Consider the following 27,356-nt stretch of genomic DNA (forward strand, 5'->3'; position numbering starts at 1 on the left):
CCAAGAATAGTTAATTCAAGATTTCAAAAATAAATCTTTAAACTGCATTAGCAAGAATTATACAATCTATTTTAAGAAACATGGAAAATATTTTATTAATAATACTTCCTGGGAGAAAATTATGAAATAAACAAAGAAAGAAAAAAAAGAATGTTAGCGATCTGGGAACACAAAGAATTGTTTTGTTTAGCTTTGGTTGCAACTATGCAAGCATCTGTGGTCATTTCAATATCCGTGTACGTAGATGATCTTCCCTAACCTTTCAGTTCCTTGCTCTCTCCTCTAATGATAACTCAGACATCCAACCCCATCGTCCTATCCTAGACCCTGCACTAGCAGGAGCTTCCTTCCACCATAATCTGAATTTCATGCACCATTTTATGAACACTACTTCCTACTTTTCCATATCCTTTGTATAAATGTATTAGGAGAGGACTATTTTTAAAATGTTACTCAAACTACGAGTCATAAGTAGTAATGTCTTTAAGCATTATTTAGATGACTGAGCTAGTATTTTTCATTGATACATAATATTAGCAACTCACCTGCTAAGCTAGAGAAGTTAGGATCAATGTGTAAGGGATTCCAGTCTCCACTGAGGCGGTACAAAGCAGCCTGTGGAGAAAGAATTATAAAAGTAACTCCACTCAGTGTTTTCTTAGAATACATTAAAAGAAAAACAGGAAATATGACTTGTAATTATATAATAAATGCATCATAATGTACCTAATTGAAGCTTTGATTAAAAATAACTATTTCTAACAAAAAAATATTAACTGTAAACCAAATGCTTTTTGTAACACCTGCCACTGGAATCAGTTGAGAAGCAGAGGAGGACTGTCAAATAACAGGAAGGGGAGCCAAGAACTACATGTGAGTATAACCCTGGTCACCACTACCTAAAGAGAAATTCACAAAAAGGAATCCATCAATCTACTCTCATCAAAACACAATGAAGGGGCCAGCCCCACGGCCAAGTGGTTGGGTTTGTGCACTCTGCTTCAGCGGCCTAGGGTTTCTCGGGTTCAGACCCTGGGCACGGACACGGCACCGCTCATCAAGCCATGCTGGAGCAGTGTCCTGCATGCCACAACTAGAAAGACCCACAACTAAAAATACACAACTATGTACCAGGGGACTTTGTGGAGAAAAAGGAAAAAAATAAAATCTTTAAAAAAAAACACAATGAAGATAAGGTAAATGTTTACAGCTTCTTCTGTCCAAGTAAAATTTATGCCAACTTTCTTAACAGGGTGTCTTAAATTGAAGCCACACAATACTAGACATATAAACATCAAAGACTTCTCACAAACTTTCATTCTCCAGGTACACTAAATCCTCAGCATCAGCTCATCCCGCAAGAAAACAGACCGATAGCTTGCCATTAAGATTAAATTTCTGCTTATTCTAGATTTTCAGATCACTTCTTTACTTAAATGAGGCAGAAAGATATAGATAATAGAAAAAAAAAGTCACCACACTTTCCAGCATTTAAATTTTCCTTTGTTCAAACTAGAGAGTACACTTTCCAGTTCCGAAGGGGAGAAATTCACAAAACAGCTAAGAGTAAGCATTTAAAATATCTGTAAATTAACTTGAGAGCCCTATGGATCTGCCTCGAGACTTCTTCCCTTTCTCACCAGTTGGTACGTTAAGCTTCTTTCCATGACTATTAAAATGTTGTGTAAGGACTAGCCATGTCAGCATATCTGACTTTCTTAATTACTGTTTTTTTGTTATTTTTAATTATTGATTATTCTTTTTAACGAATTTTATTTATAGAAAATAACACTGTCTATAATTCATAGGAAAATGTCATTTCCTTTTTAATATGCTTTGTACAAATTTAATAAGCTTTTTCCCTTCCCCATTACCCCATATGATAGTTCTATAAATTATTCATTTTTTTCAATGACTCAATATTTTTTCCCTGAATACATCATCTAAAAATAACTAAATCAAATCAACAACTATCAAATAGTGGTGACTTGCAAGATTCTGTAGAAGACGTTGGAGGATTAAATGATAATTTCAAAAAGTACTTTACAAACCAATAAAACATCAGGCAAATATACATCCTCATGTTTCATACAAATGAAAGAAAAGATACATTTCAGGGCCTGAAGGGAAAGTTGTCAAATGCATGATAAATCATGGGCTTTGGCACCCGACAGACCTGTTCAAATCCAGTTCTGCCATTAACGGGCAAGTTTCTTTATCACCCTAAGCCTCAATTTTTTCATTTAAAAAACTGAGATGTTAATAAACCTCTTACAAAGCATTATCCTTGATAAATATTTATACCTCAACAAATCTATGCCATTATTGTTGTTTTAAAAGATTTTAGCAACAGTATAAGGCAACCAAGTTTTTAGGATTAGTACCAGTATTCCTATCTCTCCGATATCATTTTTATAAATGAAAAGAAACAACTCTTCTAAAGAAATCATACTAAAGGAATATGAAAAATTTCATATTATTTCAATGAAAGCACTGCTTCCTACAGACAGCATAGTTAGCAAAGACGAAAAGAAAGATCCATCATGAGAAATGACTAAAGTCAATTGATTGGATATTTAACTAAATTCAATCATAATGCAAAATAATTGTTCTCCAAATAAAAAGGAAGGCTGTCAAGACATTTTCTGAATATTTTAAAGGACTTCCATATTTCAGAAGGAAAGCTAAAAGTTTCTTGTTTTGTTTCATTTCTGCCTAGATATAAAAATCACTAAACTTCATACAAACCCAAACACAGCCAACTAAGAAAAATAGCTATATATTGTCTTACTGGTGTATTACATGTGAGTGGGAGGCTCTACATACAAGTAAATTAGTTCTTAATTTTATTTTTAAAAATCGTGCCATTAAGTTAAACTAAATGTCAAATAAAAAGGCTCAGGAATCAGTGCTTCCCAAATCTTCACATCCTTCAAACAAGCACACAGATCAACAAGAACAAACACAATTAGACAGATCCCAGGCCTACAGTGTAACTAGAAGACAGAGAACACCGCAAACTCAAATTCCTGCAATTAGAAAAATAAACACCAATTTCTAACAGAGATATCTTCCAAGCACCCTCTCAAAGCTACCGTAGAGAGAGAGGCAGGAGGGCGGGTGGGGAGGAGAGTGCAGAAGCAGAGCATGAAAAAGAGAAGAGCAAAAGAAAGAAAACGCTTCTAGAGAGAGAAAGTCCAACTTAAGGAGAAAAATCCTGGAAGATTAGAACACCGACTACAGAGAAAAGAAGCACAAATGTACAGGCCTTAAAAGGCAGTCCCAGAAACGCAATACTTCTAAGGGAGAAGAGGATAAAACAAAGACATCCCCTTTGAAGACCCAATAGTGAAGGAAAAAAAACGCAAGAGGGGAAATTTATGATCCTGCAAGACAAAGAGAACTAAGAATAATTTGTTTTAATAAAACACCTGCCTACAGTGCCCTACTCCAAAAAGCCATCCATTAAAGAAAACGCACTTTGCTACACTGACAATAGGGAAATCCTGAATTCCTTGAAGAGGGAATCTTGTAAACCATCCCAAACTACCGACATTACCCATAAAATGCATATAGGTATGTAATGGTCATCTGTACTATAAAACCAAAAGAGAAAATAAGGAACAAAACATTATAATAAACCAAATTTCCCCCAAACAAAACAACTACCAATCAGAAGAAAACTATAACACAATATTCAAGCATTTGAGGATATGAAACAAACATCCTGAATCTGAAATTCAAAAACTAGAATATAAATGGACAACAAACATGAAGAACTGAAGTAAGATATGATTAAACCCAGCAAAGAACTGGAAGGAAAAAATCAAAATCATATCAGAAATAAAGACTAAATTATAAGATGCCCAAAAGAGAACATATCCCCACAAAAATTTAATAAGGGGCATAGAAAAAAGGGAGGAAAAGAACCAAGAGAATGGAAATGAGATCAAGAAAGAAGAACAGAGAGAAAGTAGTTGAAAGGCAGACAGAAAAAGACCTAGTGTATATGACTGGAGTACTTGAAAGAAAAACAAAACAACGAATGAGAACTAATACTTAAAATTATAATCCTAGAAAACTTTTTGAAAACAAAAGAAGATCTGAATATACATTTTAAAAAGGCCCATGAGTTACATGGGAAAACCAAGCTGGAATGAGCAACACTGAGACATATCCTAGTAAAACTATCAGACTTTAAAGATAAAGAAAAAAATCCTAAGAGCCTCAAGAATAAAGATCAAGTAACTCAGAGGAAGATAATTAGACTGGTATCAGACTCCTCAAAAGCAACATACAAAGCATGGTAACAACGGAACACCATTTTTAAGAAACTCAAGATTTCATATCCAGCCAAGCTGTCTTTCAAGTCTAGGGCATAGAAAAAGTCCTAAATACATATGAACCAAAGGAATACCATAGACACGAGCCCTTCTTGGGGAACCTACTACAGGAGGAATTTCAACCAACCAGGAGATGAGGGGGCACCTTTGGCAAAAGAACTGATAGATTCAATTGCAAATCTAAGACTAAAACAAAGATGTGGAAGAGAGTGTAAGAATAATACATAAACATTAAATGTCCTGAAAAAGTAAAATTAATGCATCCCAAAAAATTGGAACAGTAAGGGAGAGAGAAACAAGAAAATAACATAGGCTCTTTAATTGATATACAAGAAGCAAGTAGAAAACAAAGGACAGCAATAAAAAACTGAAAAACCAGATAGTAATAAATCAGAAAATGAGGTACTAAGGGCATATACAAAGGTGTAGGACATCCACTTCTGGCCATGATGGAGTACCTGGGGTGGACTTACTCTTCCACTGAAAACAACTAAAAAAAAAAAATTTTTTTTTGAGTGGGGAAGGAGATACTGTTCTTAGGCACTAGACAGTAGGTAGTATGGGATTGTGATTCTTGACAGAAGAGAAACAAACAAGATGAACTCTACAACTGCCACAGCTTTCTGCCTGACAGCACTTTCCAGACTGCCATGCAAGAAGGAAAACCCAAACAGAGCAAAACAGTCTCAATGAGTGAAAGAGGTGAAGATCAAAGTTCTGCGAGACTGTGCAGCTGGAACATGTATGTACTAAAGAGGAAGAAGCTACACAGAAAAGAACTACAGAAATCTAAATAGAAGTCCCCTTGAGGGCCATACAGAAAGGCCCTGGAAGATGAGACACCACATGAAGGAAGAGGCCATGTGGACAAGATTAGAGACACCCCAGCCAACAGCCAGCACTAAGGTCCTCGACTTGTGAAAGAAGCCATCTTAGCCTTCCAGTCCTGTCCAGTCACCCTCTCAGAACAGCTACATGAGTGATAGCCAACACCATTTGTAGCAGAAGGACCATTCAGTCAACCCACAGTGTCTCCAAAAATAATAAATCATTGTTTCACAACAAAACAGCCAGGGGCCAGCCTGGTGCCCTAGTGGTTAAGTTCATGCACTCTGCTTTGGCAGCCTGGAGTTTGCAGGTTCGGATGCTGGGAGCGGATCTACACACCACTCATCACACTCATCATGCTGTGGCAGCGTCCCACATACAAAATAGAGGAAGACTGGCACAGACGTTAGCTCAGGGCCCATCTTCCTCACACACCCACAAAAAAGACAAAAAACAGGCAGTACTTATAATACACATGGCAATTTAATAAAGTATTCTATTTTAATAGATAGTATAAACCAATATGCCAAAAATTTACTTTATTTAGTAATGATGATAGCTAAAATCATAATTGTTAGAATAAGTAGTATAAGATATGTATCTGGGGAAACCACAGATTTTTGTTTTTGTTCTCCCCAAATGCAAAGCCTGACATCTGATACCTATTCATTCTTTGATCTTCCTTGATTATAAGGGATGAATTTCCTATTTATTATGAAAAACTATAAAGTACACTTGTAATGTCATACCAATTTAAAGAGGAAGAAATTCTCCTAAAGACATGATAAACAGAATATCCCAGGAGTGATATTGGCAGAGGTAAAAATATGGTTGCCAGTTCCCTTACTGATTAAAAAGTCACAATACCTAGCACAAAGTTCATGCTATAATGGCATAATTTTTTCCTTATTTTCACTTCTCCTTAAAGATTTGCCCATCCACAATCATCTCCCTCTACTCTCCAACGTGAACGCTGTCATTCTTACTCCTTGTACACTCATCAGGCTCTTCTCTCTTCCAGTCTGCTATCATTACTTCCTATCCCCTTCCTGGCAACGCTGCAAGCCCTGCAACTCTGGTAAGACAGAACCTACACACCATTTTAGTTCAGCTAAGTCCCATCTTTTCTAACAAACCCTCCCATGTATCATTTCCTAATGAGCATCCCTTCTCTGAAAGTCTCCAGTACTCACTCTATAATTCAAAGCCTTGTACTTAATAATTCGTTGTTTGGAATAGGTGCCCCAGTTATTCAGACATCTACATCCTGAGTATCCGAGTGTCCTTCCAGCTCTTTGACAACAGACCACATTTCTTCCAGATTTGTATCTCCTACAGCACAGATCCAGCTGAACACAGCCCACAAATCCCCTGAAATTTATGCAAAGTTTTATACAAAATGTTTTTTGAACAAATAGTAGGTAGCTTTCATCATATTCTCAAACAGCCATATGATACAAGAGAGTCAGGAACCTCTGTCAAAGGATGAGTGCCCATTATTTATACAAAAAATATCTGTTAACTTAAAAACTGTCCTTCGTTGCACAGCAAAACAGTCAACTCTGCTAAAAGCTAACAAAAAGTTCTATTCATCTGAAGAAGAGTAAAAGAAAGAAATTCTCTCTACTTAATGTAGAAATCCAAGCCTTGGAAACTATTCAGCTTTTCTTATCTACAGCAGATACATTTTATTATTTCAGTAACCCCAGAATAATAAAGGAGCATTGTTGGGTTTTCTGAACCATGAAACCCTGAAGCCTTTTCTGTTCTTTAGCACCCTAATAAAATTAATTTCATTATGAAACTTTAATTAAACATAAATATGGGTGGATTCTTAAGAAATTGATAAGAAACAGGGATGGGAAAAACATTCAAAGGCAAAAAACTAATCTGAGGAAAAAAGTATTGTTCTTTCCGTCACTCAATTATATAGTGCAGAAAAAAATACACTTAATATGTACCAATCTTAAGTCTTTCTGGCTCAGGAAATTATATCTATGTTCCAGTAAACAAATCCTGCGTAAGTTCTCATATCAAGCATATCAAAATTAGCATCAAAAATTAAGTAAACTTTATGAATAATTTGCTGTCGTTACCTGGTCACTCACAGCATAACTCTGGAGCTTTACTTACTCTGTTCTGTATCTGCATGGTCAGTAGAGAAAAAATCTTTATATCTTTACATCTCTCAAAAACAAAGTTGCTTTTCTCATCTTTATGGTTACCTTTTGTTTCTTAAGTCTTTGCATGCTCAAAGAATTTGTTAACTGATAGGGTATTTTATCTCCTTCATCAGAAAACAAATTATTTATGCTAAATAAAAGATTAAATCACCTACCTCTTCTAAGATGCTTTATTTTGCCTGTCTACTAAAGTTAGCAAATAATAATCTGTTTCCAAGCCATGTACTCAGCTTTCTTTCCCAATAGAGAAAGGATGATTAAAATTTGCTTTTTAATTCTTTTTATCCTGCCTTCTGAGGCTTTCATGAAATTCTTCACCACTAAGCTAGGCAATCTCTTTAGGGCAAGCACTCCATTGCCAACAAAGCATGATGCTTTTTGAATTGACTAATGAAAAGCCATTTTATATTTTCTTTTGATACCTAATGGAGAAAAAACCTGGTAAGTAAAAATTTAGAAAGAACGAATTTCAACCACAGAAATATGTCATTATTTTTAATATGTTGAAAGACATAGCCACTAATTTTGGACTCACAAAATTATAGGCTATCTGAGTTATAAATTTAAAAGTGTCAGCAGTCAACGGCTTTATCACTTCTTGAAAATACAATCTTACCTGATTAAGTGAGGTGGTGTCTGTAAGTACAGCATCAGGAGGTCTGTTAGGTACGGCTACCGCTACCTGAAATCAAAAAATGTTATATGTTAAATACTAACAAAGTCATTGGTATTCTCTTTACCCAAACTGGTATTTGAGAAAGACCTATGTTTCAATATCATAAAAGCTGCAAGTTGAATAAAAAGTATTTTTTAAATATTTTATGCTCAGGAGATAATGACATTTAAAATTTCATAACTGCTGGCTTTATCAAGATTATGATTTTCCTGAAATGCTCTGTTTAATGAAAGGAATTATATAATCAGATCTATTCTCCAGGCCACAAAGGAGAAAAAGGTAAAGGTTCTTTTCCCAATGCAAAAGATGATAATAACTACAAGATTAGAAAAACAATTCACATCTAAATTTATTTAATCTTTAAATGCACTTTACTAAGGGTGTGGATCTCTGCATTTATATCATATTTGGAGGTAGTTAAGCTTCTTGGATGTGTTTTTCATCAAAGCCATTATTCCTTCAATTATTTTTTCCTGCTGCTTTCTCTCCTCTCTTTCTGATAATCCTATTACATGAATGCTGGTATACTTAATGGTATCCCACATTTTTCTGAGGCTCTTCATTCTTTTTCTTTTTTTCTCTCTGTTCTTCAGACAGACATAGACAGATAAATAAATAGATAAATCAACCTTCAAGCCTTTTTATTCTTTCTTCTGATAGTTCAAATGTACTATTGAGCCCCTCCAGTAAATTCTTCATTTTAGTTATTATACCTTCAGCTCCAGAACTTCTATTTGGATCTTTTTTATTTCTATTTATTTATTTTCTCTATTTAATGAGTCATTGTCATCATACTTTCCCTTAGTTCTTTAACCACGATTTCCTTTAGTTCTTGGAACATATTTACAATAGCTACTTTGAAGTCTTTGTTTGTTATGTCCTCTCAAAGGCAGTTTCTGTTGCCTGTTTTGTTTTGTTTTCCTGTCTATGAATCATGCTCTCCCATTCCTTTCAGGTCTTTGTAATTTTTTGTTGATAATCAGACATTTTAGATAATATATTGTAGTAACTCTAGATACTGATCCCCCTTCCCCTTCCAGGGGTTGTTACTGTTAACTTGTTTGTGTGGTGACTTGGCTGGACTACTTTAGTTAAGTCTATTTCCCCCACAGTGTGCAGCCTCTGATGTTGCTCCTCAGAGGGGCAGCCTTGGGCAAGCACGCAGCCACCCTGGGATGACCATGGTTATAGCAGGGCTCTCTGTGCCCCTCTCTTTCTCATCTCTCTGTTAAACTGTCTGCCTCATTTGGTATTATACCCAGCTGTTAGGCTCCACTAATTGCCAGACAATTGCTCTATAATGTTTAACAATGCCCTGGGGCATAGATTGCTCCACAGTCTGATCCAATTAAAGTCAGGCCTCTTTGCAGGGGTAGTCTTTAATGGCAGCCTTTGAGATGTGTTATGATCCCATGAGGGCTCTTTCTCTCTAGTAAACTTCTAGTTGGACTAGTTTAGCTTACTGCTCTCATGGAGCTACCAGCCTCCTCTTGATTGTTTATCACGAAAGTAATCTTGTTTTTGAGTGCACTCTTACTTTTGAACTTCCAAATACTCCATTCCAAAACAAGTCAATTTCCTTGGAAAGAGCTTCAGAGCTCTCTATCATTACAGCCTGACTTGCCTCCTGGGCAAAACTTCTGCACCTCTGCAGCAGAGATGGGGACAAGGATGGTGGCCCACTTCTCTCCAAGTGACATCCGCACTTTATAATAGGGTGCTGGTCAGGGATAGTAGCTTCTGGTCTTTTCAGTTTGCTTCTCCCAGCTTGTAACCCCCATCCTATGAGCAAGCTGAGGCAAGAGTGAACAGGCCCAGTATTCTCAGCCTACCATGGGTAGAACAGAGTTTCCACCCTACAAGTAGGGGCTGGGCGAAGGAAGAGAGCCCCATAACTCCTAGCCCTTTTACCCAGAATAGCACTTCTGCAATACAAGCTGGTTGGAGAATAAGAAAAACTATGACCTGCTCCTCCTAAGAATATAGTGTGGCCCTATTCTGGGAGCTGGGGGCAGAGGGATCCTGTCTTTTTGGCTATACATGCCTAGAGTGGAGTTTCTGTCATGCTGAATCACTGGAAGAGGGAGGAAGGAGACAATTGTGGCTCAAATGCCATAGATTCTCACTGTTCTTACCAAGATACAGATTTTCTTGAATAAATATTTCTTCATTTGCTATATACCCTTATGACAATTCCCAGAGACTTTGAATATTTATAATTTTTACCAATTACGATTATTTCACTGGGGAGAGGGTCGAAGGAACTCCTCACACCATCATTCCAGAAGTAGTCTCTCAATACTTCTTTAAGTAATACTTTATTTACTCCAGAAAAATATTTATTACAGTATAATCTTAACTCAAATAAATTAGAGGCAAAGGTCAGGTAAAATCAGTGTAAAATCCAAGTTATAAAATATTTTTAGGAAAAATATGTTTTTAGATAGAATTTGAGAGCTAAAGAGTAATTAGAATTGTCTTACACAAGAGAAATGCTTAAGTCACTTAATGAATGAAGATTTTAATTTATACAAGGATCACCTGTATATGCTAGGTTTTTCTAAAGACTTTTGGGTGCTGCAAAGTTTATATAAGAAAGTGAAAATATTCCCATAATTATCTCAGGTATATTATACTTATCTCAGCCAGACTTCTTTATATATAACATATGTTATATATTAAAACAAACATAAACAGCACTTCAAATCCAAGGAACCAATTCTGATTCAAAAAACTGTGGATTACTGAGGCTCTCCTCTATGAAATTTCACATATGGTAATATGGTAAATTCAAAAAACAGATAAAGATCTTTAGCCACACATATTTTCCTTACAAAGGCATAGCCTACCTTCATTTTGTCTGACGTCCGTTTTCCACCAAAGCCTCCAGAGCCAACAAGGAAGAGTGAGAACTGATTATAACACAGAAGTTCATTTCCAGAATAAGAATAAACTGAAAAGTCAATGAGAGAAAAAGTAAAGTTACATCAAAAGACATGACTAGTTAACCAATATACGACGAATAATTCCTCTAAAAGTTTCAAAAACAAAATCCAATTCCTAGAAGGTTTTCTAATTTAAAGATGCCAACTTTTGGGTTACAAAGCATTCATTTTATTCATTCACTGGCAGTCTCTGGAAGGCAGAGAGAAGAGATCTTCCCAAATCCTGTCTTGTCTATGAAATAGCAGTTTCTCTCACCTCTTCTTAAACCTCCCCAGCCACCTTTCATACTTCAATTCTCTCTATCTCAAATATTTCAAATAATCCCACTATCAAGTGCAGGTACCCACACTCTCAAACTTTCAAACGCTCTGCCAAGGCGCTCAAAAGAGCCTGAAATATGAAAGAGGAAATAAGTGATAATGAAGGTATAAGCTTCAGGAGGGCAGGATCATGACTGCTTTGCTCACCATCATATTTCTAGCAATTAGAAAAGTACCTAGGACAGAAAAGACACCTAATAAATATTTATTAAATTAATGAATCAATGAATAAACGACATGAGAGAGCAAGTTAGTGAATAAGCAAGTAATGAATGAAGGTAAGACAGCCGTCACTCTTTCTACTGACTAATTTCCTAGTCAGAGTTTGAGTATTATCTGTATCTCCAGCTCTAGAAAACTAGGAATATGATTTTGAACTGTAATCTAAATACAACAAAAAATAAGAAACGCCATGGCAATTTGTATTTAAAATAAGATTTTCATCTTTATTACACAAGAAATTGGATATCTAATTTCATCTATACTTTATCTATAAATTCTAATACATTATTACCTATTACCAAGCTATAGTTAAATAAATGGAGTAGGTCAAGAGAGAATAGTAAAAACTAAAGCTAAAGCTACTGCAGAGGTTCTGCTTTGTGGTATGTTACATTTGGCAGAATGGTGAGAAGAATAAAAGGAAACTGGGAGGACTGCAGCCACATGTTGGCCAACATCTGGAATGACAAGAAAATACAAAGATCTAAAAAAGGAGGAGGAGGAGGAAGAGGAAGATGAGAAAGAGGAAAAGGAGAGAGAACAGACATATGATGAAATACTGAGTTAACAAAAACAATGTAGTAGAAGAATATTTAACAGCATCAAAAATGTTCTCAACACATTAATAAGCAAAAATAAGGCAGTTCCAAAACAGCATATACAGTATAACCTCCTATGTATTTAGAACAAGAGTGACAAAGCCGATATTCCAAATATCAGACAATATTAAACTTTCCACTGTTATCTCTAAAATTTTTGACAATACCTATTTCTTGTTCTTAAACTTTAAAATAAACAAATTTCAAGCATTCTATCTTTAGCTTATGTTAAATTACTAGTATTTCAATGTCTATTAAACTACTATAACCTTTTTTCCCACTGCAAAAAAATGTGGCTATGGTGTTTTAAACCACATTATGAATTCAACGGGGTTGAATGCGCAAGGTCTCAGGAACCTAACTACCAGTTATAAGAATGATTGAGGGGTCAAATATGTACCAAATTCCAAAGAGCTAACATAAAAAAGAATATCTACAATATAGCCTAATTATCAACTGAGGGCTATCTATGTATTCCTCTCTGCCAAAAACATACTCTAGCAAGCATAATTCTCCTCTTTGTTCTCTATACCAGCATGCTTCTCACCTCGGTGCTTTGGTTATGTTGTCTCAAATCCCCTGAAATGCCCCACCCTCCCCACCCCTGTCCAAATCTACTCTTTCTGCCCTCCCTCATTTTCTAAAAGAGCTTATAAATTTATGGAACGCTTATCTTGCTTTCTCACCAATTGGAAGATAAATACAAACTTACTGATCAACTTCTATGGTGAAGTATTATGTTACATACAAAGTCTATCAATCTAACAATATTACTTAAGAACTGGAAATGAGTTACCATCCAGAAGAATTACTGCACCGGATCCTTTATCTAGGACATCAGCAACAACCCCTTCACATTTTAATTTTCCTAAAATGAAAAGTAAAGTAAACAAATAAATAAACTGTTTTAAAGATCATAAGTTATTATAGTAAGACATGAGAGAATTTAACAAAATTTCCAGTATATGTGCAGCAAAAGTAAAAAATTATAGCTTGAAATAAATTTCAATATAACGTTGAATTAAAAGCAATCAGAATATCTGAATGACTAAATTTGAAACATCAATATTTCTGATAAATTGGGTTTTAAAAAGTAATTTTCAATCATTCAACAAACATTTGTTAAGCATACAATCAATACCATTTACCCCATTCCTTCTCAAATCTCTACTCTACTAGATTCAATGAGACATTGTTTCTTTCTAATCACTCTGTTCTTTTATGGACTCTTCTTTCCACCATTTTACTGGTGATGTCTTGATGGATTACCAATGTCTGAAGGTGAACTCATTTATTTTTGCTCAAACCTGCTCTTCTCTTTTGTTCCTTATATGAATGAATAGTACTAGCCACACTGCTGCCCAAGCCAAAAACTTGACCATCGCCCCAACTCATAAAATAGAGTCTAAATATGTGGCAAGACTGGAGTATGCAGAGATTGAAAGAAGCTGGATTACACTAAAAGCTTTTGACTTCATCCTAAAGTCTATGGATAACCATCTGGGGTTTTTAAAAGGAAAGTGACAAACACACTTGCATTCTGGAAACAGCATTCTGGCTGCAGTGGGGTGAACGGACCTGAGGGGAGCAAGAATAGAGGCAGAGAGAACATTTAGAAAGTGAGAGGTGATGGTGGCCTAATGAAGAAGTGGAAGTGGAGGTGGACAGAAATAGAAATTCTCGATGCAGTGAAGGGAGAGAACCCAAGAACTTGCTAACTGTCTGGATATGAAAGAGGGTAAAAGAGAAGTCAAGGATGAGATCCAGATTTCTGTCACTTTCACCTGCTAAATATCTCTCTGATCCACCTATTTCTCTCCATCTCCTCACTACCACCTTAGTCTAAGCAACCATCATTTCATTTGAACTACCACAACAGGCTTCTAACTAGGTACCTGCACATCCACTCTGACCAACTTTAAAACATGCTCCATCACTTCTCAAGGCTCTTGGGATAAATATAAAACTCCCTAAGGTGATCTATGTGATACTATTCTCTATCACCACTACCAGGCTCTCCAGCCACCCTGGCCTTCCTTTGTTCCTCCTTAGTCATGCTTCTCCTTATCTCTAGGATCTTTCCACAGGATGTTGGCACTGTCTGGAATGCTATTCTTTCCCTCTTTGCCTAACTTCTTATCTAGGTGAAATCTTTCTTTAAAATCTCTCCTCCTGTCAGTTTCTCAGAGAACACTTCCCTTACCACCCTGATTATGTCAAATCCTTCTATTTTAAGTTCTAACAGTGGTGTGTATGTTTCATCTGTAATGCTTACCATATGTAGTTGCAGTTGTACGTTTATTTGTGTGGTCATTTGATTATTGGCTGCCATCCCCAACAACTAGATGATATGCTCCATGAGGGCAGTCTAGATTTGTTTCTGTTCTCCATTTATTCACAGCCCAAGCAGAATGCTCAGAACTGAACAAGCAATCAATAAATAACTGACAAATTGGTGATGATCTCCCCAGATGATCAACTCCACATACAACCAAACAGGGCCTACTCCTTACACATCTCTACAACTCCTCCACTTGGATCCATCTTCATGCCTGTAATCCTATCCAATCAACTACGGCCTCTAACCTAGATTATTACAACAGTCTCCTACAAAATCTCCTTCCCTCTGTCTCATTCCTTTATAATCGGAGCACCACAAAGATGAGCCAGAGTTGATGTTTTCTAGAATCCACATTTGATCACATAATTCTCTCCTGCTGACACTGCTTAAGTGGCTATCTATTGCCTTTAAAATAAAATCCAAACTTCTTCACCTGTCTTTCAAGCCTGTTCAAGATCATTTTTACTTCTCTGCTCTCATATCTTGCTTTCTTCCTCAACTTACCTTTAAAGAAGCTTGAAGTATTTTCAGTTCCCCTAACAGCCAACGTTCTTCCTCACTTCTAAACTTTTGCGTATAGTGTTTCCTTTGCCTGAAATATTTTTTCAATCTCCTCCTAACACGGTTAACTCCTAATTTCAGAACTCAGTTTAGATTTCATTTCTACCAAGAAGCCTTCCTCAACCCCTCAAGTTTAGTTCCAGGTTAGAGACTTTCCTATGTGCTCTTGTGCCAAACCTACACTTCTCCCATAATACTGGATTACACAATGTTTATCATTGCCCATCGTCTCCATTCATCATTAGACAGACTCTAAGCTCTGTATAAATAAATAAAACGTCTTTTTTTGGTTATATTATCAGCCATTTGTGGACAGGCTAGCACATAATAGATATTTAATAAATATTCAATCAGTGAATAAAATTACAGACAATTGTTTTCTTGCTACACTTTTCTATAATTTCCAAATTTTCTATAATGAGTACATCTTATTTTATAATTTGGTAAAAATCTACTTAAATATGAGTACTTAAGGAGAAAAAGGTTAAATGTTTCCTAACAATCAAAATCACAGCTCCAGGGGCCAGCCCTTGGTGTAGCAGTTAAGTGTGCGCACCCTGCTTCGGCAGCCCAGGGTTCACCAGTTCGGGTCCCAGGCACAGACCTACACACCCCTTATCAAGCCATGCTGTGGTAGGCGTCCCACATATAAAGTAGAGGAAGATGGGCATGGATGTCAGCTCAGGGCCAGTCTTCCCCAGCAAAAAGGAGGAGGATTGGCAGCCAGATGTTAGCTCAGGGCTAACCCCCTCAAAAGAATAAAATAAAACACCACAGCTCCATGGGGTACTATTTTGGGGATTTGGCATAATAATTTATATTTGCATAATGCTTAACTGTTCAAAAGCACATTTACATATGCTAACATTTGATGATCACATATTTCCTGTAAGAGAATCAAGGCTGCTAACATTATCAATCTCACTTTCCAGACGAAATAAAGTATTGTTTTGCCCTAATAATAGAAATTATCTTCAAAAAGAAGTGATTCTAATTAAGAAAGACATCAAGTAGAAACATAATAAAGATCAAACTTTTGAACCCAGCAAATCTAGTGACCAGCACATCATGGACTAGAACATGTCTGGTTCATGATGGAAAATAAAGTACTGCTGTTAGGTTTCTCGTACTTCATCTAATGCTTATTTTTTTACCACAAGGAGGGATAAGTCAGCCTATGATGGTACCACTGTAGCTAACAAATGAGGCATTAAGAGATACGGAGATGGTGATATCAGTCTCCTGATGCTTGAGGTCCTAGGTATCAACTGGTGTGTTTTTATGGAAAGTTTATAAATATTAGTCATACCTTGGTTTTCTGCAGTTTAAAGAGGTTCCAAACCATAAGTACCTCAAATTCTGAATATTCATATTTACTAGAGAATAAACTTTAAACTTACTTAAAGAAAATGCACAGGAACTACCTCATGAGCACCATAACTTGAAGCTAAGGAGGTACAAGAAATTAAATATTTTCTATCACCTTCCTATTCATATCACTTTTCGGTTGTAATCATTTTTGAGTATATGCCTAATTTCTCTCTTCAGATTTAAAATCCCTACAGGCAGAAACCTATCTTACAACATTTATACTTCCCTTATAACAATGGTTCCCAAAAGAATGCTAGTTAGGCTGGTTGCATACAAAACATATAGAGAGCTTCCTAGCCTCCACCACTGCCACCAGTGCCACCACCAGAGCACATACACACAACACAGGCATACACACAAAATCTCCAAGGTTGGGATCCAGAATCCATATTTTATTCAAATAAGAGGTGATACAATATAATGTAATAATAGGCAATTTTGATATGCAGCCAGGTTAGAAAATTATCTGAAACAGAACACTGTGCCATGCACGTGGCAGGTATCCAGTGGATATCCGATGAATGCTCAGTCACCACACACTGTGCACTGCCTCAGATAAAAAAGAGTTCTGTGGAAACTTATGCTGTAACACTAACACTGAAATAAAGCTATTTAGCCTTAAGCAATGTGAATTTCATAATTTTTTTAGTAAAATAAAAAGATACAGGAAAAAAATAAAGTAGGATTCTAGCTACTTGCTGACCTCTGTTATATAATGTCACATGATAAACACTTTTTTTTTTTTACCACCTTCTATGGCCACTATATAATTAGACAATATTCTGATATCAGAGTAGTGAAACAAACAAACATACCAAATTATAGTGAAAGAATAAAAAGAGAAGCTTTACTGAACAAGTAAATATTATTGAGAAAAATAAAACTGATCCCTAAGGCAGACTTGGTTTTATTTACTCTAAAACAAAACAGGAAAGAGTTAAGTACAAGAAATTCTGTATCGTTTAACATTGTCTACTTTATGAAAACAGTACTAATATAGATACCAAAAAAAAGAATGAAGAATCATATTAATAAGAATCATAAGTGATTATACACAATCACTGTTTAGAATACACGCACACAAAATGCTCCTTTCAGTTGTTAATAACACAGACATCAACAGAGAGAAACTGTTAGTATTTTGAATCAATTTGTTAAATAAGATTATTAAAAGACAAAGTTTAAGGAAACCAAAACAGGTACTAGTTAACATCAATCTACTCTAATGGCTGACATGCACATAAATAACTTGTGATGTGATTTATTTAGGTCACACTATGCCATCTTAACACACTGACAGTCTGGAAGGTTAGTCAGAAAAAGAAACTATGCTATGATTATGGAAACAGTGTATGAAGAACTCACCCGTTCTGGGAAGTGGCTTATATAACTCCAAGTATTGCTCTCCATGAAGAACCTATGTTAAGGTAAGTAAAATTTTATTAGCTGACTTTCTTTTTCCACAGGGTCTGCCTCTGTATATTGCTAATCAGAAGTGACATTTTACTGTCCACATGCTCACATCACTCCTTCCCCCAAATTATCTGCCTCGGTTTGGCTTCTATTTCTTAATCATATGATTCAGAAACAATCAGTCTTCCAATCTAAAGACTATCAACAGAGAAGATATCTTATATTTGTGTTCTTCCTTGTCAGTCATACATCCTGGTTGACTGATAATTATGGATTATTTGCCAATGGGGACACTAAACTGTGCTATACTTCTAGTGCTTATCACTGTGCCTGAAACACACTGGGTACCAAATCAATATCTGTTGAATGAAACTGAACAAATTGGCCAGTGCTAGTAATTTCAAGTCCCACATACCAAATACAAACAACTCACCAAAATACAAAGATAAACCTTACAACCACCTTCAAGGTAACAGCACTATCAATATCAACATTTCCTCAGTATGATATTTTGTAAATTATCTACAAAGATAGATACTAAGTGCACTGTGTAACTTCATAGCCACTTAACCTCAATGTATCGAAACAAGAATATACAAATAAATGTAGGAAAACAATAGAACAGGAAAAACAAAACCCAATAGAACAGGAAAAACAAAACCCGACCCACATGTCCAAATGACCACACTCCACTGCCATAGGACAGCTTAATTCCCAGTCTTCCTCAGCACCCAGAAGGAAAAAAAGCAGGAGGCAGGTGCGACGGAACGTGATAGGAAGACACGTGAAGGACTGCCTCACTGTGTCAAATGGCCTGGAAACTCGAGGTTGGGAAGACTGGCATTCAAATTCTAAGATGGTTATCATTCCTGGCCACAGATTTTGAACACCATTCATGATTTCCAACTCCTTCCAACTCAGAGAGAGAATTTTAAAACATTTGCTTTAATTGTTTGCACTTAACGTTATCCAAACAGAAGAACTGTTTGCAGCAAATACCATGGGAGAGTGACTCAAACAACAAACTGCTTGGCACATATTTCTCACCTCCCTCTCAACTTCATCAAACACTCTAATAAAATAAGTTCTCATAAATTGAGAGCAGCAGTGGGCTAACCAACCCTCCAGCGAATGGGTTCTACAATCAGCCAAGGTCGCAGAAATCAGCTAGCAGCTCTAGGAGTCAACAATTATCACTGGGCTCACAGCCTGAACCTTACTCGTGGAAATAAAATCTACACCACCTCAAAAGCTCTCTCATAGTTGTTCACTCCTTCCTTCTTGAAACAATGTATTCACTTTGCTTCTCAAATACCACATTCTCCTGATATTCCTCATACCTTACCAGCTATTCCTTTTCAGTCTTTCTTACTAATTCCTCCTCATCTCTTCAACCTCTAAACACTGCAGGGCCCCTAAACTCAGGCTCTTCCCTACCTACACTCACATATTAGGAGATTTCATCAAGTCTCATGTCTTTAAATATCACTTTAATGCTCAGAAACCCAGTTGGACCTCTCCCCAAAACTCCAGACTCATATACTCAACTGCCCCCTTTATATCTCCATTTGAATGTGCAATAGGCATCTGAAACCAATTCCTGATCATTCCCATCTTAAAGTAACTATATATATCTTTTTTATTATACATAGTAATATGTCATATGTAACTATTGCACATATTAAGTATATTTTACATAATTATAAATAATATACATATGCATATACATCATCCCAGTTGTCTTGACTAAAAACCTTCACCCTTGACTCCTCTTTCTTTCCCCACCTATCCAGCCTTTTGCCAGAATTACTCTAATGGACTCCTAAGCAGCTTCCCTGCTTCTGTACTTGGCTCCCATATAATCTATTCTCCATACAGTAGCAAAAATGTGCCTACGAGCGATCATAGCCAGATCATATCACTCCTCAGTTCAAAGCACTACAAATGGCCTCCCATGTTAATCAGAATATAACCCAAAATCCTTACAATAACTTCATTCAAGGCCCGCTTCTCCTACCACTGCCCCCTTGCTTACTTTACAGCTATACTGGCCTCTTAGCTGTTTCAAAAACAAGCCAAGTATGCACCTGCCTCAGGGCCTTTTATACTTTTTCTCTCTGCCTCAAATACTCTTCCTCCAGATAACTACCTGGCTTGCTCCTTCACCAATATTATCAGGTAAAGATTATCATATGCATTTTATAGATAAGGAAACTGGAGGTTGGAGAAGTTATTTGCCCTTGGTCAAACAGCAAGTAAATGGTAGAGAGGAAATTAATAGCACAATGCTACGGTTACGGGACTGTACATAATTGTTGTCTTCTTTCTGCCCTTTCAACTCTCTTCTTCTCTTACTCTTAAAAAGAAAAATCAAAAGATAGGCTACATCTTTATTCCTGAATCAACCAATAAAAACTATTTTATTAATACACACATACACATATAAAGGATGTGACATTTATCAATCATATTTAAAGAAACAGAAGAAAAGCAAAATAAAGTTTGCTTATTATACACACCTTCGCAAAGTCGAGTGAAAGCCCAGGAATCTGTGCTAATTCTCCAAGCACAGATTTCTGAGCTGTAATAACTCCAAAGGTAGGCAAACAGGAGAAATCAGAACTTCCTTCATAAATAAATTTCATATCTTTTGGTTCCTTGATTGATGCTCCCACTCCAAGGGCATACATAATAGCTTCCAGTTCCGTATAAGTGGAAGAAAATGAAGGAAGTTTCTGGCCAATAGCTCCAACCTGTGGGACAATTGTAGAAAATAATTTTTTCCCTGATATTTTTGTCAAATCTGTAAGGTTTTAACTTTTCAAAACCACTAACTGCTTATATACCTAGTTTTGCTTTTGAAAAGAAGTGAACAGAATGTCATTTTAGTGAATTTGATGGAGTATCATAATTGTTTCATTATATTTGATTTTTTTAATAGAAATCAATTAGATAATGTGTGGGAAAGGAATCATTTACATATAAGTACTTAATTTTATCGCTTGCTTCTTGCTTACAGATAGTATGTCTCATTTTCAATTTTCCTATCTCCAATGGTGGAAAGCCCTATTAATTCAGCAACTATTAGCTACTGAAAAACACAAAAAATAATGAATTTATTATAAACAGGGATAGTGCATTGCCATATAAAATCTATTGTATAAAATTTACTGTAACAGATGAGCAAAACACTGCTTAATGCTTGTAAATTAGACTGCCTTATAATGGTTTTAAAGTGAGATTTTACTTGAAGTTCCTTCCTAGGAATGTCCTTTATCTAATCGGATATTGTATTTTTCTTTTTAGTGATGATATGCCCAGCATATGTGTGAAGCATATATTAGGTTATAAAAGAATAATGTCCAATTTTCAATCACTTTCATTCTAAAGCAGGAGTTGGCAAACAACGGCTGAGAGCTAAGAAGGGTTTTTACATTTTTAAAGGTAGTTAAAAAAAAGAAAACCAGGAAGAATATGTGACAGAAACAGTATGTGGTCCATCATTGCTAAAATATTTACGATTTGGCCTATTACTGAAAGTTGCCAACCCCTATTCTAAAGCAAAATCACATTTATAAACTGATAATATTCTCAGGGTTAATTAGATTGTTAATTTTGTCACTATGTCTGCCCTGACTCACAAAACACCAGAATCAAATGTGTCAGACAATTTATTTATTACTATTTATGCACTACAATGTTTTTTTTAAAGGATAAGTATAGGAGACAGTATCAGCAAACTTCAGATGAGCTATAACCACAACTCTACTAGAATTTCTGACACAATGGGAGGCTTTTTACTTGCAGCCATGTTGAAATATCTGCAAAATACAATCTATCATTTCCCTTAAAAGAAATGACTCAGAAGAGGCACTAAAATAAACAGTCTTTTATAAAATATTACTAACTAAAGTAGGATTATCAATAATACTCCAAAAAAAAACCAGACACGTCTAATTATACTGAAGAAGAGAAAAGGTTACATTTAATATTTTAGCCTTATGTTCAAATTTATAAACATTTAGTACATATTTTATGAGAAGTCTTATAGTCATATCTTTCCTATTTAACAATAAATTAATAGCTTGGAAAATAATTTTTTGTATGAAAAAAGAGAAATGAAAAAAAAGAAACAAAAAAAATAGAAGAAAATCTCCACAGAAGGCACAGCTTTAGGCTTTTTCCCCCGCTTACAAATCCTGATGTGGCCGTTGATGCCGCATGACTGGTATGATTTGTTGAAACTCCTCCATTGGAATCCATTTTACTTAGAAGTCCAACTATACCGCCAGTTGATTCTACAAATAATAATAATGCTTTTGTTAAAGATATGACTAAGAAAAGTGTGGGGACTGGGAATTGGCCACCCCAAGATATGTCTCTTTGGCATCAGGATTATTTGAGGCTGATTGCTTTTGATAAACTGGGACAGGGAAGGAGGCTCTGAGGAATGGAACTTGCCCTTTGTTAGGACACATTTACATGTGCAAGGTAAATCTCTATCTGTAAAGGTGCCTCCCTCTCTGTACCAGGAAGAAGAAAGGAGATGACCTTCTCTCTAGAAACTCTTAGTCAATACCAAAGGCAAGGACTTAAATCTGCATTTTATTGTGCTAGTCTGGTAACCTCCTGTAACTGACTTCCCTCCCCCTCCCAATGCTGGCATTTCTTTAAGGATTAAGCATCTTTCTTTAGGCTAGGAACTGATTGCTGCACTCACCTGTGACCACCCAGCTCAAGACAATAGACTTGCCTCCTGCTACGCCCATAGCAGACCACTATCTGCTGTGTCCATCAAGCACTGTGCCGACAGGGCAATCTTGTGACTATTGTGAGAGGGACATTTCAATCACATGTGAAACACCCCGTTTGGGGGTATATAACCACTATGTGCACCCCACTTCTTCGGTGCCCTTTCTTCCTTCAGGAAGAAAGGTCCCGGGCCATGGCTCCTCATAAAGCTTTGTTTAATTTTCTCTTGCTATTCTGTCTCATGTGAATTTAATTCGTTCTCCGGCCAGACGAACCCACATTTGGGAAGAGGAAATGTCTTCCTCCCCTACAAAAGCTACACTGTGCTAGATAATTATTCCTACAACATTCAGCAAGCCTGCTGCAGAACCTCCACTGGCACCCATGAACTGAATGTATGATGTCAGGCTATCATAGGAAAAAATTATGAAAGACTTTGAAACAGACCAAAAGTAACAGGGTGTCGTCAATGGAAAACAAGGCACTGTCCAACCTACTCTTCCCAGGTTACGACTCTAAGGAGGCTCTGAGCTTTGCAATGTCTTTGAGTGATTTTCCAACTCTGTCAAGTGGGATCCCTGTCCATAGACATGCAATTTCTATCTGGTGGAGGGACAACTAATTTCCCTTCTCTCCCCACCATCACCCTCCCGTGGGACAGAACAATGTCAAGATTACCCCCCAAAGTTTCCGAACAAATAATAGCTCTGAAGATAGTACTAAAAATTCTTCCCGAGACAACCGTCAATATGACGAGTGACTCCAGACAGGGTTCAGAAGCTGCTGTTCTGGGGTCCAAAAGGTTAATAAAGGAAACTCATGGAGTAGCCGCATGTGCCATAAGTCCAAAGGCTCTGGGACCTTCCTAACAAACCTTAGAGATATGGGCCTCCTTCTAAACTCAAACAAAAACTATGACCAAACTACAGACTTTGAGATGACCAGAGATAACTGCCATCCCTGGCAACACTAGTGGAGAGGCTTCTTGCCTACTAACCCTCCCCTTACCGATCCATTCAGACTGCTGCCTAGAGGGAGGGCTATTTAACTGAAAGTCATCTTGGTACAGGCTGAAAGTACTGCACTCAGAGACAGGCAATCTGACAAAAAAAGATTTTTCTGTAAAATAACTCTGATTCATGATCTTTCCCAGAAAGGCCCTTTAAATCTCATATACTATATGCATACATGATTTATACTGGAAAAAAATAATGCGACTTTCATTGGTGATCTAGTCCTGTGACATATCCTCGATGATTCGATAACTCAAGGTAGCGAGCATTTACTAAATCCTTTCTACAAGTTCAGCACTATGCTAACACCAAATACAAAAAAAGGACATAGAACACACAGTTTCTGCCTCCAAAGGAACTTACCATATGATTAAGAAACCACATACGGATGAAACAAAAGTTGTGGAAAATTATCATGAGATGTTCAAGTGGTAAGAATTCAGCTAAGAAGAGAGATTAGTGTAGCCCAGAATATCTGGGGAGGTTTTGCTGAACATCTGGGGCTTGACTTTTCTAAAGCAGCACTAAGATTAGCACAGGTGATAAAAGGAGGACGCAGCATTTTAGAAAGAGAAGCAGTTAACAAAGACAAAGTGCTAAAACAAAGCAAAATCTATTCACTAGACAGAAAAGAGCTAAGCCTAAACAAAATAGGCTTAAATAAACTTTTTGGGAAATAAAGAAAACTCAGGTCAGATAAGGATCACGTGGTTAGATAACAGAAGACTTTGAAATCAACCATCAGATGGGGAGTAGAAGCATTCAGCACAAACAGATAAACACTTCATACCATCCCCCAACCACCCACAGACCAGAAAAACAGGATTATAAAAAAACTGGAAAATTGACAGTGGAAGTGACATACATATCTTAACTTTGAAGAATTCTAAAACCTACTAGAAAGGAGAAATGTGCTCTAGCTGATTCAAGTGTCTAAACCACCACAGTTAAAAGTAGAAGACAATTCCCTAAGAAAAGAAAATACTTTGTTGCCTCTGGTTCCCCAGCCAGGACTGAACTGGATTGGGACTCTTTACCTTGAATTGTCTGAGGATTGCTGACACTACCAAAGTCACAGATCTTCTTCCAGTTCGCCTTCACTGCCTCAGGAGTCATTGGCTGATTCCTCTGTCTTACAAGGGCTCCAAGGGTCCGCTCCCAGCGTACTGGTTATAGAAACAAAGCTAAGATACTGAGCAGTTGTTGAGTAAGTTGACAGAAAGTAAAATTCACAAGAGCCCCCGGAATTTTCTTTCAACTTCAAGAAAAAGGGAATTCAGAAAAAAGATTCTAACTTCTAAAGAATTTTACTATAAGTCTTAAAATGCATTTTTCCTAAAATAACAAAGCCATTAGGATAACGTCCATTTTTTTTTAAAACATTGAAGCTGAAGGGAAAAATTTCTCCTCTGACTATGCCAGACACTACTACAGGTAGAATGAAATGCTGAATCAGAAAAAGTTAAATTATAAATAACCATGCCACAAGACTGACTTCATGACCACAGATTATTCGGGTAATACACTTCAAAATAACAGAATGGAGGTTTGTTAGATAGCAAACTAAGGACAAGAGATAATAACATGTCAAAGAATCCAGATAACCAAATTAATATATCAGATAGCCCCAAATAATTATCCCTTTTCCCCTTTTTGCTCTTCCTCCTTTTCCACAGGAAGTCAACTAGAATGCACAGATTCACAAAAGTCATTATTACTGTTTAAGTTCCATGAAGAGAATTTTTAACATTGTTTTCTTTTTAAAAAGCCCAAGGAATAAATAACCACTAGTAACTTATTTAAACATAATGGTCAGACTTTGATGATGATTAAATGGAAGATTTGTCTTGGGGAATGCCAGAAATGCCTAATTCTAGAGCTTTCCTATTGATAAAGTCCCAGACACAGCTTTTATTGTAACAACTGATCATCCTTTCTTATACGGGTGTCATAAGACACTTAAAAATGCTTGAGTAATATGTTACTTTAATAACTGGAGAGAATAGTCACTTATAATGAAAATACTGATACTCTACAATATGTTGTAACAATGCCCTCCCATAATGGGAATCTTTTAAATAACTCAATTAATTTTAATACAAGCAGCCAATGAAAACTTGAATTGGGATATTGGAATTTTTCACCAATTTTTTAAATGTCATAAAGCAATTACCCAATGTGGTGCTCACAAGGTTTGAGAGGTGGGGTAAGAGAGACTTGAAGCCAAATGAATTTACTACTGGGCTGAAGGGGAATAATTTCCAGAGATCAGTTGCAATTTCTGCCCCAGAAAGTTGTTCAATGTGATTCATCACTGTCTCCTACTGACGTCCCATGCCCCAAAGAAGAAAAGCAGCAAATGAGAGAACTAGAGAACCTGCCTGCTGTGCCGTCTGGGAAAGGGTTCTTCCCATCTTTTCAAAACAGCCCTCCCTCCCACTCACTTCTCTGCTGAAACAGCAGGCACAAGCATGTGGGATGCCAGAGACATGAGAGGACAAACATCAGTATAAAGAGAGACTGTGCTATCTGAAGGAACAGCCAGTTCTGAATAAGACAGGACAAGTCCTGAAGAAGGACTGCCAACAGGAAGAAAATTGAAGAGAATCTTGAAAATGCCACAGGCCTGCAGGACAACTTCCATGTTTTAGAGGACCTGTTGGCATAACAATGTTTGAGTTTGAATATGTGTGCATTAGAACCAATGTTTAGACATTTGACAAGATCTTTACCCAGCTCTAATTCAATATGCAGGTTTAAAGATATGGAAATAATGTATGGCAACCCAAAAACCGAAAGAGACTTACATTTTCCAATCCATCCTGCTCCAACCTACCAAAAAGAGGAGAAAAAAGCTATATCATCTAATGTGAAATCACTAATAGAATTTTTTAAATTAAAAAAACAGACAGCTATCTTACTATTAGAATGCTAGACGACAATGATGAAAATAATACGGCTCCACAGAAGTCCATTGGCCCCCATGACTTTGCACTCTTCATGTTACCAAGAGTAGAAATATGAAGCAGCACAACGCAGTAAGAAAGGCACTGTGCTTTCTACACACTCTACACTCTGACGTCAGAAATCTCAGAAATCAAGGTTTAATACCAGTTCTTCTACTGACTAGCTGTGTGACCCTGGTCAAGTTATTTGACTTCCCTAAATCCAAGTTCCCCCTTATATAAACCAAGGATAACAATACACTCTTCATGAGGTAACCATGAAGGTTAAATACCATAAATAGTAAAATCGCCCAGCATTATCACAGGCTTGAAATACATGGCCCTCTAGAAAGACCTAGTGAATAAAAAAATAAAAAGCAAAGAAAACAAAACCAGGATTTGACTTAATAAACGATACATAGCCATTTTAATGAAGCACCTTTATATAAAGATAAGACAAATGACTTAATATATTAATATATGTTAATATATTAACTGCCATGCAGAAAGATAATTTTTTTCTAGATGTCATTCAAGGAAATCCTCAGAAGAAAATGCCTGATGTAAAGACACGCCTGATGTTTGTCATATCTTCAAAGACCAGGCTACAGTGTGCCAGAACTTATCACAAGAATTCCGCATGCATGTGACTGAAGAACATACCAGCAGATGGCACATATCTTAGTGCTCAGGGGTATGGGTTTTAATCACCTTTTGCCTTTATATTAATATGCCCCCACCTTTTACAATAGACCAATCAGCCTTGATGCTATCAGAGCTGATAAATCAGCAGTGGTTGTGATAACAGGCAGAGGAGAGATCATCTTTTATCTTATTCTGGGA

The 27,356-nt window shown here is 36.5% G+C and overlaps 1 protein-coding gene across 1 annotated transcript in view; it reads right to left on the reverse strand.

Annotated features, from left to right (window-relative positions):
• The window catches only part of HSD17B4 (hydroxysteroid 17-beta dehydrogenase 4), an 81,077-nt gene that overhangs the window by 24,774 nt on the left and 28,947 nt on the right, over positions 1 to 27,356 (reverse strand). Inside the window, exons 10-18 of the mRNA XM_046667528.1 lie at positions 26,376 to 26,400; positions 24,606 to 24,734; positions 21,998 to 22,101; positions 20,323 to 20,556; positions 17,756 to 17,807; positions 12,914 to 12,985; positions 10,880 to 10,983; positions 7,971 to 8,036; positions 546 to 615 (exon numbers count right to left, since the gene is read on the reverse strand). Coding sequence (XP_046523484.1) covers positions 546 to 615; positions 7,971 to 8,036; positions 10,880 to 10,983; positions 12,914 to 12,985; positions 17,756 to 17,807; positions 20,323 to 20,556; positions 21,998 to 22,101; positions 24,606 to 24,734; positions 26,376 to 26,400 — 856 coding nt within the window. The remainder of the gene's footprint in view (positions 1 to 545; positions 616 to 7,970; positions 8,037 to 10,879; positions 10,984 to 12,913; positions 12,986 to 17,755; positions 17,808 to 20,322; positions 20,557 to 21,997; positions 22,102 to 24,605; positions 24,735 to 26,375; positions 26,401 to 27,356) is intronic.

The sequence above is a fragment of the Equus quagga genome, chromosome 7, assembly GCF_021613505.1.
Source record: "Equus quagga isolate Etosha38 chromosome 7, UCLA_HA_Equagga_1.0, whole genome shotgun sequence".
Taxonomy (NCBI): domain Eukaryota; kingdom Metazoa; phylum Chordata; class Mammalia; order Perissodactyla; family Equidae; genus Equus; species Equus quagga.